This window comes from Bolinopsis microptera, chromosome 2 (assembly GCF_026151205.1).
Source record: "Bolinopsis microptera isolate Bmic1 chromosome 2, MBARI_Bmic_1.0, whole genome shotgun sequence".
In the NCBI taxonomy this organism is placed as follows: domain Eukaryota; kingdom Metazoa; phylum Ctenophora; class Tentaculata; order Lobata; family Bolinopsidae; genus Bolinopsis; species Bolinopsis microptera.
Window position 1 is genome coordinate 17626216 of NC_087073.1, and position 12044 is coordinate 17638259.

The window sequence follows — 12044 nt, forward strand, 5'->3', positions numbered from 1 at the left end:
TGGATATTTAAATAATGAAACCTGGATCAATTTATTATGCAAAAGAGAGGTATAAAGAGAGAAATAAACTGTGGCCAATTACATTGCACTCTGCCGAAAAGTAATCCCTAGTGGCACGAACAGGATTTATAAGGGTATGAGGGCTGCGTGCCGGTCTTTCATCAGAAAATGCCACCATGACCATTGCATTAGGAATTTAGTTCGATGCTGGTGCAATCAGCTAGATTTTGAAAATTCAAACAACCTTTTCGGCTATATAAATCAGTATTTGAGTACTTACATATCAAGAATTCAACGATCATATTTTGTGTAAGTTTTTAACCGAACAGCATAAGCTTGTGACAGCAATTTCATTAAACAGTATATTCCCCATCATTTTGACATATTCACAGATTGATTTACAGTATCAATGGTTTAAGTTTAAAACTGCTAGCAGTAAAATCATGTTATTAATGATAATATATCGATATAAGTCTCAGCTTTATTTTTCATAAGCATGCACCTACACACATGTATAAAGTAATCAAAATCTAAATGAATGCTTGAATAGTTTGACGAGCTTGACTTGTTTCAGAGTGTGAGCGACGGGGCAACAAGAATTACTCCCGCATTCAATAGTGAGAGTAGTCAATTGTAGCTCTAAGATCCTGGCAGAGCACCTTGTCAATGTGGAGAGATTTAGTTTTGATTCGGATGTCTTCTTTCAGGTCAATCTGGTTTCTGATGAGACCTTTCAGACTTGCCTCAGATGCCTCAAGCTGAGATTCAAGAGCCTGAAGAGAAGAGATGGTTTATTAATATTCTAGGACAAGCCTTTGCAATATTATTGACTGTGGAAAAAAGAAGTTTGAAATATGCTCAGATTAAAAAAATATCAAGCAACCAGAACTGCTATTATAAATAAGTAGTCCGTGTTGAATGTTTATAAACATAACGAATTATACACTCACAGCGATAGCACTCTCAATAAGTTTCACTTCGTTGACAAGCTGGTACTGGGCTGGATCACGAGTAAGCTCAATATTGGGGCGCTGACTACGCTGAGCAAGACGTGTGTGCGCTACTTTCAGTGGAGCTAGCTTCTCATCAATAGCTGCTTTAAGCTGGGATATGTTGCCCTCCATGCTCTCTATTTCCTTCTCAACCTGGGAGAGTGATTGGTAACATTGCTTGATATGTTTAATGTGTGCAGCAAGACCTTGAGGACATCTTAGCACCTTACTTTTATTTCATTAGAAAATCGTAACTTCTGTTTCATCAAAAAATGTTCACATCTCCCACAAGAGTACGATATATAACCTTGTCAAGGTGGCCAGTAAGGCGCTCCTTAGCGTTGGAGCACTCCTCAACACGCTTCTTGAGCGCTAAGTCCACGTTCCTACACTGCGTAAGGAGATCGTTGCGCGTCTGCTCGATAACTCCAGCTATGACGCTGCGCAGTGTTACTGACGCCTGCTTCTCGCATTCTGCCTTCTTGATGTTGGCATCAGAGTAGTTACTCCAATCTGCAGGCATCACTGCACTGAAATTTATACGAGTTAAAACAGAAATGGAGCTCCTACGTGTCCAGTCCTTCAGTTCCGGTTACACTCTCTTTAATTGGTTGCTTGATATCAAGCTCCTGCTACACAAGGTCCCTACTGATGAAATCGTCTATCGAGCCACACTCAATTTTATGAACACAAGCCCTGGTAACACTAAACTTATTTTCTGACCCAGAAGTTTCCATCCTCCAGCCTGGTCTGATCAGAAACCCAGAAATAAAGTGCCATAATGGTGGACCTCTTTATAAGCGAGATTCGCTAATCACTTAATAATTTAATAGCAGTAAAAGTGTTACTTTTAGTAGTTTAGAAGTTTCCGGTTAAAACGTGACCGACGATAGAAGATTAAAACCTGATAGCAAACCATTATAACATATCAACATGCAAGATATGTTTAAAAGTGGAGGACTCATGGCAACGTAGCACAAGTAAGAATATTTTAAGATATTGCTTAGCCTGCAGTGCAGTGCAGAGTGCTAATATTTACAGTGAACTTGATCTAAATTTAATGCTTGGTGGCAAGCAGGAGTGTCCACTGTAAAATTCTATCGAGATAATGTATTTTAGTATCTTACAACATTATCCAACAATTTAGGGTCCCTTCCATTACCTTCCATTGCTTCTACTAGGTTCCATTTTAAGATCCGGTGATTCCGGATTTATATATTGAATTACTCAAGACTGAGGACAAATTTTCGAATTTCTATCCATTTATTACATTGCTCCAATACCTTGGCTAAGGATTATAATCATCTTCAGGAAGCATATTTCACCCATATGTTAAGGTGTTGTGTTTCATCAAACAAGACTTATTCATGTTATTGGGTACGATGAAAAGTAAATACTTAGTCTCTGTCCTCCACTCTCCAGGAAATGCAGTTCACGGATAAGATTAAGTTAGGGCTGGGATTATTTAATTTGTTTAGGGCTTTACCATAGTTACTAATTGCAAACATGAGAAGGGAAATTAGGAGAGAAGAAGCTGCCGACCAACTGGCGCTTAATGATGTAATTGACTTGACAAACGTAACGATCAGGTGCTGAGTACTCATGGTTGTAATTGTAAGCTAAACAGATGGTTAAAACATTGGTCAGACTCACTGAAAGTGCTGTGGGAGCTTGAGAATTTTCAATATTGTTATAATTATGGCGAATCGGTGTGTCTGTGTGGATCAAAATAGCAACTACTAGGTGACCACTTACATTTTACATTTTGTGTATTCATGTACATTGTATAAGTAGGTATAAAGTTGCAGGAAAATGGCTGAATTGAGTTAAGGTATCAAATCTTCACATCAATTTCGCAAGGTAAATGACATGGTTGGTATATTGCACCACCACCCAACTTTAACGGTTGTATTTTGTAATAAATATGTAATTAATAACCAACCTGACAAGATCTTGGGTGACACCCTCATACAGGTTAATATCGGTATCTTTGTTGTTCAAAGTGTGACAGGAATTGTCGATTGAAATAGCAGCATTCTTATCAGCAACATCCTTCTGCAGGAAGTATTTAGCAGATCTCAGTCTCCTGATCTGCTCAACTGTCTGCTCCAATGTTCGTACCAACACAGACCTCACTCCTTCAATTACTTCCACCTCCTGTTAGCAGATTAATACGTGAGATTGCATTCTTTAGGTCGAGGTTACGAGGAACCTAAATCTAATGAGACTAAAATACTGAAGGTAACGGTTGTATTCAATAAACTTAAATCAATTTCAAGGACAATTTCTAGTGCCTATGCTATCTTCATTCATTGAAACTTGACGTGCTGTGAAAGTCCACTTGAACTTGAGCAAGCAGAATTTTAAAACGTATAAATGCTTGTGAATATGTTATTATCAGATCACGATTGTCACAAAATGCGTATCGCGGTGCAACATTTTGCATGTAACTTGAAATTCTAAACGAGCTTTAGATCGGTTTAAACAGTTAAGAATTCAACACCGTGGTAAACTGAATATGTCGAAGATTGCTGAGTATGGCGTATGCTGATGTAAGTCGACTGTTATAGTGTGCAGAATATTAACGATGGTGGAAATCAAATATTAGATGACCAGCCCACTAAATAATAAAATAACTGATTCAAGAAAGACTGGAGTTCAGCTATCTAACTTGAAGCTGCCCGCCTGGTACCTAAAGTAATATTTATCTCCAAAAAAAAGGTTACAAACAAATTTGTTTCTTACTTTAAGCAGGTTGATCTCAACGTCGTCCTGAACCATGTCGATAGCTTCCCGACCTTGTCTGTAAGTAAGGCAGCTGGTAGTAACACTCTGAGGATGCTCCGTGGATTCTAGAGAGTTCTCCAAACTTCCTTTGTATTTCAATAGTGTGTCGATCTCCTTGTCAACTGCTTGCAGTTGTGATTGAACCTGTCGAATATCGTCTAGTCACAATTGTCGACACGACTATAAATAGATTTAGTAATATCGTAAAACGCAAGTCACTTTCGATAACCAGCAATTCCAGGGTTCTGATTGGATTCTTACAACATATAATGTCAATGACTCAATAGATATTTGTCTCAATTGAAGTGTGGGAGCCAGGATGGAAACTTCTGGATCTGAGCAGAAGTTTAGCATCGCCAGAAATTATCAACTGTAAAGTGGCTTCCTTAGACTGGTTGCAATCCGATCGAAACCGTACCTACCCAGAAAAACTACAATACTTTAAAAATTTCGATATCAAAATATTTTACCTCATCTTTCCAGAAGTTGAGTTCACGGAGTCTTTGAGCTAACTTTTTGTTTACATCCTCTTGGGTGAAGCGTGTTATCTCGTCCGTCTCATCAGTAAGACGTTTGCTCTCGCTTTGAAGGCGCTCAGCGCTTGCTCGCTCTGTTTCAGCACTATTATAGTTCTTGTTGTTACTCTTGTGCCACTCAAACGTGGAGTATTTTGGCGGAGCCTTAACAAGTTGAGCCATCCCCACTAAAAATAGGGAAGTGGGTTAGGAAAACAGCGATTAAATTACCATCATAAACGTTAGTACGTGCAAGATAAAAGCTAATCGGACTTGCATACAAACCAACAAGATACGCTAGCAACGAGTAGAAATGTTATGTGACACTGTACAACATGTAGTTATAAGGGGTTGCCATGACAACCATTCTAAGAGAATTACATCACTGTGAGTCCGAGTAACAGTAATCAGCTAAACGGAGCTAGTTATCTGGTCTGTAGAACTGTCTCCCCCGCGGACTAATTAGTTGATTACTTGATTAATCGACCATCGGTCTTCTCCTGCACGTATTATGTTTTATATGGCAAGGACAAGTTCTATTCTTCGCATGCTAGGTTCGTGCATCAAAGGCTTATGATTTGAAGTTAAACTAACGAACATCATAATAAATAACATAAAAGATTGAAAATAACTTACTAAAAGAATATGTAATATACAACTTCTATTTTACAAACACTCAGCTCAATTTACAAAGAATTTAAAACATAGAATTTCCATCTGTTCAGATAATTTAATCTCCCCTATTCATACATCAAAAATCTTTAATAACCCAAAATCTTTACCCAAATTTTCATGCAATTCTTACTTTGATATAAATAAACCAGCTTATTATCGAGTTAAAGAATAAAATTACGGTTGGATGGTTTTTTTCCAAAAATGAAAGAAATTTAGAGTTTAAATTGTGTTAGTCAGAGAGTACACATGCAAGATCAAATCCCAATTACTTTTGGGCTAAAAAGACCCAGTCTAAAACTTAAAAACTAGATTCCTGCAAGTCTTCTGAAGTTTTAAAACTGTTTTGATTTCGAGAGAAACATGATTCTCAATTAAATTGTAACAGGTTAAGTGGGAACAGCAGTTGCTTTTTTGGCACGAACCTTGCGTGGGATTGGAGCAGAAAGCTCATTTATACGCTGTGAAGCCTGTGCAGCCTTAGCACCAGCAGAAACTTTCCAGACATTTGGATTTTCCTCAAGCTCCTTCCTATCTTTTGGTCGAGCCAGTTGAGCAACATGTGCAGAAGCTTTAGCTTTCATAGTTTTGGGATTAACAATACTCTGCACAGGGCATGGCGGCAGATAAGACTGATGAGTCTGTTTCTCTTGGGCCAAAGTTTCAATTCTTGTGGAAGCAACTGCCTTCAGGGCGGCCGGATTGATTGTAGAGATCCCCTCATTGTAAGGAGTTTCAGTTTCTTCCATCACAACATTTGCAGCACCTTTCTTGGGAAGTGATAATTGACTGAGACGTTCTGAGGCGTTGGCCTTCATTGCACCTGATTTTACAACAGTTTGCACGGGGCGACCCTCAACCCAATCTCTATGGATTGCCTTTGGTCGGGCAAGATTCTCCACAACTGTAGACGCAGCCGCTTTTTGGGCAGATGGTGTCACAGGCCACTTTGGGGACGGTCGGTCCTGAGCAAAATCATAGTGGTACGGTTTGGGCTCGCACAATTGTTCCAATCTATCGGTGAGTATAAACTTTGTTGGTTCTTGGTGATTGGCTTTGACAATCTTTGACTCAGAATATACTGATCTTTTGTCCTCAATAAAACCAGCCGGTAACGGCTTCGGTCGAGCAAGATCGCTTATGCGTCTATACTGTTTTTGAGGGGGTTCGCACATCGCCATCTCTCTGCGCATGAACAGAGGTTGTTACAGATAATTAGGAATTCCTCAAAATACAGGCAAATGAATCAACTAATAAATCCACAGAAATGAAAATTATCAATAACAAAATTACTGCTAAAGGGATTTCTGTATAAAAGAATGCCATCCACAAAGTAAATACGATAACGACATATAAAAATCGGGGGAAAACGACACCTTCGGTTATATATGACTACAACTAAAAGGGGTGAAAACTGCCAATCACGAAGTTAATAGGACAAGGAAATGTCAAAATCAGCGAAAACAAGACTTTGGGTTATTTGTAATTTGTGCAGATTTATATTCGACTAACAAGATGAGATCGTAAACAAAACAAAAAACGTAAATATGGATATCTGTAGCGATAACTTCCTGCTCTCGCTACGTTTCTCTAGCTTAGCCGTCGAGAAAGTTACAAATCTTGAGCGCGCAAATCCATGCGTATCCAGGACGATGTGCTCCTTTATCAAACTTTTTAAAGAAAAACATCAATGGAACTAAAGAGAATGCGCGGCGTACTACAAAATATCGACGCGCGCAGTGAATTCAAATGTCAAAGTTTACGCTATTATTTTTGTTTAATATATATATGTACGGATTTTTGTTTAGGGCCAAAACAGATTGCTAAATCATGTTAAGACATCCGATTTACAAACTGAGTCCATGAGGTTGGACCATATTTATTGGCCGTTAAAGTATATGCATTTACAGCAGCACTTATTATTTGTGCACAGTGCATTATTGTGCTTGCTTTTAATTTTCGATTTGCTTTCAAAGAAGCAAATTATAATAAGTACCGTATGCTTTCTAATATAAAATAGGCATTTGCATTCAATGCATTAATTATTAATCAATTTTACCAAATCGCTTGCCCGCGCCCAAATTTTTAAAAATTTTGTGCATTGTGAAAACAATAAATAATGATGAATAATTATAAACAGTATAAATTAAAATAAAAATAATTCCAATAATTGTAATTGTACATATTTAATTTTAATTTGGACACTGATAATTCCAATTTTGATCATGATTCCAAATATTACTCGACTCCGATCCCATAACTTAACCGATGACGCGGCGTATATATAGTTGATAGTATTATATAGTTGATAGCACTATATAATAATATTATTATTAATAATAGGGTTACCGTGTACCGGTTGCCGTTAATAAAAACGAGCGTGCTAAATCACTTTACAGTCGATCTTCGAGATTGTTCTAAAAGGGCCTTGTCATACGTTGTATGACCCGCCGCGCATGTGGCATGGAACCTAGGCGCGTTTAAAAGAATTTGCGCAATTCATTTTAAAACGTTCACTTTGAAAAACCATAACTCTCCACCAATCAAGTCAAATTTCAATTTTAAAATATCAAAAGAAAGTAGAGAATTTTGCCGACAAGATGGATGGGTAGGTAAAAACGCGATCTTCGCCCTCAAAATCGACTTTTAAAACTTCATACATTTTCCACCGAAATTATACGTCTTATATCGCAAAACATCCCCCTACCTCCCTGCAACTCCCCCCCCCCCCTTCCACTTCTCCCCCCCCCCCCATTCCTTCTGCTTTCTTTTGCAGCTGAAATATGAATTCTCAGCTCTCTCGCCTATAACGAGTGCGCGGCTCCCCTGTATCGTCAGGACGACCACCATAGTGAAACGACCATGGGGGTCGCAACGTGATACAAAAAGGGCCCCCGACAGTTGAAACAAACTTCAATCGATGTACGAGATATTGGCGAAAAACTGTCTCGATCACGTGATATGACCGTATAAGGAAGTTAGTCTAATTTCTCGTTAAGGTTAGGGTTTCAGCATATGCTTTTTTAAGGATTGGGATAGGGTTAGGGTTGGGATCAGATTAAAGGGTTAGGGTTTCGAATATTCGTTCAGGACCAGCTAGAGAACGGGTTGAAAAAGTCACGTGACAGTCGAGTGTAGAGTGATTAATCATCATCCTAATAAAAATGCCTCTGAGAATTTATGGGAAATAACCTGTTTTGTCATGACCATGTGACAGGCTACATGTGACAGGCTAGTAAAGCTCCAATTTGATTGTTCAGGGTTATAGATTTATTAGATTTAGAGTTGTGCTTAATTGTTATACTTATACTTATAGTGGTCGGGGTTGTGGTTTTAAGGTTGTGGCTAGGGTTATGGTTGGCTTCGGTTAAGATTAGGGTCGGGTTAATTTTTTTTTTTTTTTTTTTTTTAATTTTTTTTTTTAATTTTTTTTTACGGCCAGGTAGCGCAGTTGGTTAGAACGCCTGTCTTACAATCGTTAGGTTGCGAGTTCGAAACCCACTGACTGCCTGGTCGTGGGGTGAGCGTCGTCGACGCTCAGCTAAGGATCATGAGTGGTCTATGCAGCCCCCCGGTCTACTCAGCCGAATACTCGAGAAATCGGGTGTGAGGGTTAAATGAGGAGCTGCACATTGCAGCAAAGTCTCGGACGAAGAAAGTATGGTACACACTACCTTAACCGTCACTGGCCAAAAAGATCCTTCGGCTTCCTGTAATTGGCTGGTTGCACTTGTGTAACATTGTGGCTGTTGGAATACACCGAAGTAAAATAAGTGTCTAGATTAAAAAAAAATGTAAAACCGGTTTGTTCAACTTCAAATCAAAAATACGTAAATTCAAGTTTGTTTCGACTGCCGAGGAACGGGACTCACTAAAAAATTCCGAAGTTCCTGTACCTGGCTTTGCAGTGTAGACTGTTATATAGTAGAGTGATTAAGCACGCTCGGATAGATAAACAGTTAAGAATTATAGTCATAGAAGCCTGCCTGAAACTGAGTGAAACGCGTTTGTTCTTTTAGTTTTACAATTAGGTACTAGTTTTTGACAATTGATAACAATGTCTTCACTTTCAGTAATCAAATTGCGAGATCAATAATTTATAACTGATAACACAACTAGTAAGGAATAAATTAATATTTAGAAAAGTTAGAATCCCAGATAAGCTAATTATAGATATAAAAGTAAAACAGTGCACACGTTACAAATACAAAATATCGTATTCGTAATCGGTAACACGCAGTCATACACTAAATGCGAAACACTCACAATCAACTTTCTATTTTAATACTATGAGATTTAAAAGGCCCAGTCCGTTATATAAGCGAATAAAATTCCCATTTCCCCGTGTGCCGTGATAAAAATCTGTAAAAAGTATAATAACTTTTTAAACAATTCAGGACTAAATTAACATAAATGTCTTTCAATTGATTAGCTTTCTCAAAACAAAGTGTAATCAGGAAAGTTAAATATCTTGATTGAGATCAGTTTGGTTTTTAACAAGGTTGAAGTAGGTACCCTCCTTTATGATCAGTTCGTCGTGCGTGCCTTTCTGAAGAGATATGAATCATTATTTTATTGTCCTGATATCTACAATATTGGTTAGATGTCAAAGTATAACCTTTCAAAAACCTCTTCGAATTCAATGGAGATTTCACTCAATGAAATCATTTTGGTTGAAGGCGGGGGGAAACAGATAATCGACATTTTTAAAAAAAGTTTTTTGTTGTTGATTTGATTTGATTTGAAAGTCATCTAAAACGTCTGACATTCTTGATTCTGACAATTTTCTCTAGAATAGCGAAAAATTCTCGTTATATCCGTTTCCAAATATCACAACAAGCGCTCCCGACTAACCTCAACAATCTTCCCTTTGTTGAGGACGACAATGCAATCAGAGTTCCGAACAGTGGACAGGCGGTGAGCAATAACAATAACAGTCCTCTCAGAACACAACCTCTGAAGAGCTTCAGACACGACCCTCTCACTGGAGGCGTCCAGAGCGCTGGTAGCCTCGTCCAGTATTAATACAGCTGGGTTCTTCAACAAGGCCCTGGCTATTGCAATCCTGGGGACAACTCTTGTTAGGATGTAAGAATTAGTGATGAAAGTGTGTTACCAGATAAGACACGTTATCTTGAACAAATTATAAAAGATTCGAACAAAATTAACCGCCATTTTGGAAGCTATACTTAAGAAAGTAACTGACCTTTGTTTCTGACCCCCAGATAGGGTAGTACCTCTCTCCCCGACTAAAGTATCATATCCCTCGGGGAACTCTGATATGAAGTCGTGCGCGTTTGCTGCACGTGCAGCTCGCTCTATTTCCGTTTCACTGGCAGATGGTGCTCCGTACTTGATGTTTTCCTTAATGGTGGTTGCGAACAGAACCGGTTCCTGAGGTTATAAATATGTAAATTCACATGTAATAGTTGGTTATGACTCATGGTCAAATTATTGGCAAAATTATCATTTTAAAATGGACTGAACGTCTCAAATTTGACTATTTCAAAATTTAATTTGATTTGAGAGAGCTAGAAGAAATGTCGTAGACGAAATTGGACGACAAATTAGTGTTTATTGAACCAAAAGTGGTATGTGCAGACTGCAAAGCTTTTATGTTGAATTTAAATTAACAAATATCATTGCTATTATAAGGTTGACTGTCACTACCTGTCCAATGTAGCCTAGACATGAGCCCCTTAACCACTTAGTATCCAGTTCTCCAATATCTCGCCCATCCAGCAAGATAGTACCCTCCTTAGGCTCGTAGAACCGTTCCAACAGGGCACCCACTGTAGATTTACCTGAAATAAGCATGGTATGAGGATTCAGGAGTCATCACATGACATTTGATACCAACTTTAACCCAGCACTCTACTCATCTAGTAGTCACCCAGCAACTGTGAGTTCTGTGTTACAAAATTTCAGGAGCGTCTCGAAAATAGAAAGTGTAGTAAGATGCCGGGGATAACAAAATCAAAATGCAGATCATCGTCATTCCGACAAAGATTGTTTGCAGTCCAAAAAAGAAAATGCGTAAGTCGAAACTCGAAATGCGATTTGAATCGGTGTACTATTCACTTGATATAAGTATAAGACATAAGTCTTGATGATCTTATATATTAGCCATACAGGGTTAAAAGTTTCGGAATAATCAGTTTCATTTCGTTCAAGATTTTTACTTTTTGTGCGATTTATTGTTGTACTGACATGGTAACGAACTTGTAGTTAAATCATAATTAAAATAATAGGATGGGTAGGACAAAGCTATAAAGGCCGGTGGTATTTCTCCTACCCATCCTTTACTGTCACCAAGATGTAGCCAACTTCGGCCAATTTTAACTTCGGCCGAAGTTTGTTTACGTGCTGGTGAAAGTAATGGACCCATATTAACGGGGTGAGGGTGTCTTAAAAAGCAAAAATTTTGCCTTTAAAAATTGTGAACGATCTCGTTCTGTCACCAACTCGTAAACCAACTCCGGCCGAAGTTAAAGTTGGTCGAATTTGGCTACATCTTGATTATAGTTAGACGTCACCAGTAAATCTGCCCTTGTTAAATCTACCACCCTGAATATTTGACTACATTTGTAGGTTCTCGACCATCTAAGTCCTAAGATAGCGTTACATTCTCCAAAAACATTTTTTGTGCTGATACATAAACTTCAGATTAGAGCTACATTTTTGAAGCTATACTTTAGTCTTCAGTCCCTATGTTATGATGTACTGAAATATATGGCAATTACTGTGCGATGATAAAACTTTATTAAATATCACATTGAAACATTTACAAAGCAATAACTTTGGGTATATTGAGTTTCACCTACTCAAAAGAACGTTTACAACAATGTAGTTACCGGCCGGCAGCCACATTTCCTGTTTTTTTTTTCTTATTGAGTTCACTTGCTCATTCCAGTTTCAGGTTGCCCAAAAATGGATGAATTGTTTCTTTTAAATAACAGCACTTCGGGACTGGAGACATCAGTCAACACTTTCCTTCAATACTACATCCCAATCTTAACTGGATTAAGCATACCTCTCAGTTTGCTGAACATTTTAATTTTTATGAACACCGGGATCC

At 38.2% G+C, this 12044-nt stretch overlaps 3 protein-coding genes across 3 annotated transcripts in view; all 3 read right to left on the minus strand.

Annotated features, from left to right (window-relative positions):
• Positions 1–245: 245 nt before the first annotated feature.
• Positions 246–4902, minus strand: LOC134826744 (tektin-1-like). The gene is made up of 6 exons (XM_063839237.1): positions 4250–4902; positions 3738–3923; positions 2935–3149; positions 1300–1522; positions 951–1145; positions 246–773 (listed from the first exon to the last, which is right to left on the minus strand). The coding sequence occupies exons 1-6, from the start codon at positions 4475–4477 to the stop codon at positions 612–614; spliced, it is 1209 nt and encodes a 402-aa protein (XP_063695307.1). The 5' UTR covers positions 4478–4902; the 3' UTR covers positions 246–611.
• LOC134826745 (sperm microtubule associated protein 2-like) lies at positions 4894–6224 on the minus strand. The gene has a single exon (XM_063839238.1). It carries the CDS (start codon positions 6157–6159, stop codon positions 5356–5358), a length of 804 nt encoding a protein of 267 aa, XP_063695308.1. The 5' UTR covers positions 6160–6224; the 3' UTR covers positions 4894–5355.
• Positions 6225–8976: 2752 nt separating this feature from the next.
• LOC134826290 (mitochondrial potassium channel ATP-binding subunit-like) overlaps positions 8977–12044 on the minus strand; it is a 48751-nt gene continuing 45683 nt past the window's right edge. The window contains exons 9-12 of the mRNA XM_063838619.1: positions 10637–10770; positions 10173–10360; positions 9821–10031; positions 8977–9515 (exon numbers count right to left, since the gene is read on the minus strand). Coding sequence (XP_063694689.1) covers positions 9429–9515; positions 9821–10031; positions 10173–10360; positions 10637–10770 — 620 coding nt within the window. The 3' untranslated portion in view covers positions 8977–9428. The remainder of the gene's footprint in view (positions 9516–9820; positions 10032–10172; positions 10361–10636; positions 10771–12044) is intronic.

Coding starts and splice junctions, on each gene's coding strand:
- LOC134826744 (XM_063839237.1), bottom strand. CDS start 4,477: ATGGCTCAACTTGTTAAGGCTCCGCCAAAATACTCCACGTTTGAGTGG. Junction 3,924..4,249: donor TCAACTTCTGGAAAGATGAG/GTAAAATATTTT, acceptor GATATTCGACAG/GTTCAATCACAACTGCAAGC. Junction 1,146..1,299: donor TTACTGGCCACCTTGACAAG/GTTATATATCGT, acceptor TCACTCTCCCAG/GTTGAGAAGGAAATAGAGAG.
- LOC134826745 (XM_063839238.1), bottom strand. CDS start 6,159: ATGCGCAGAGAGATGGCGATGTGCGAACCCCCTCAAAAACAGTATAGA.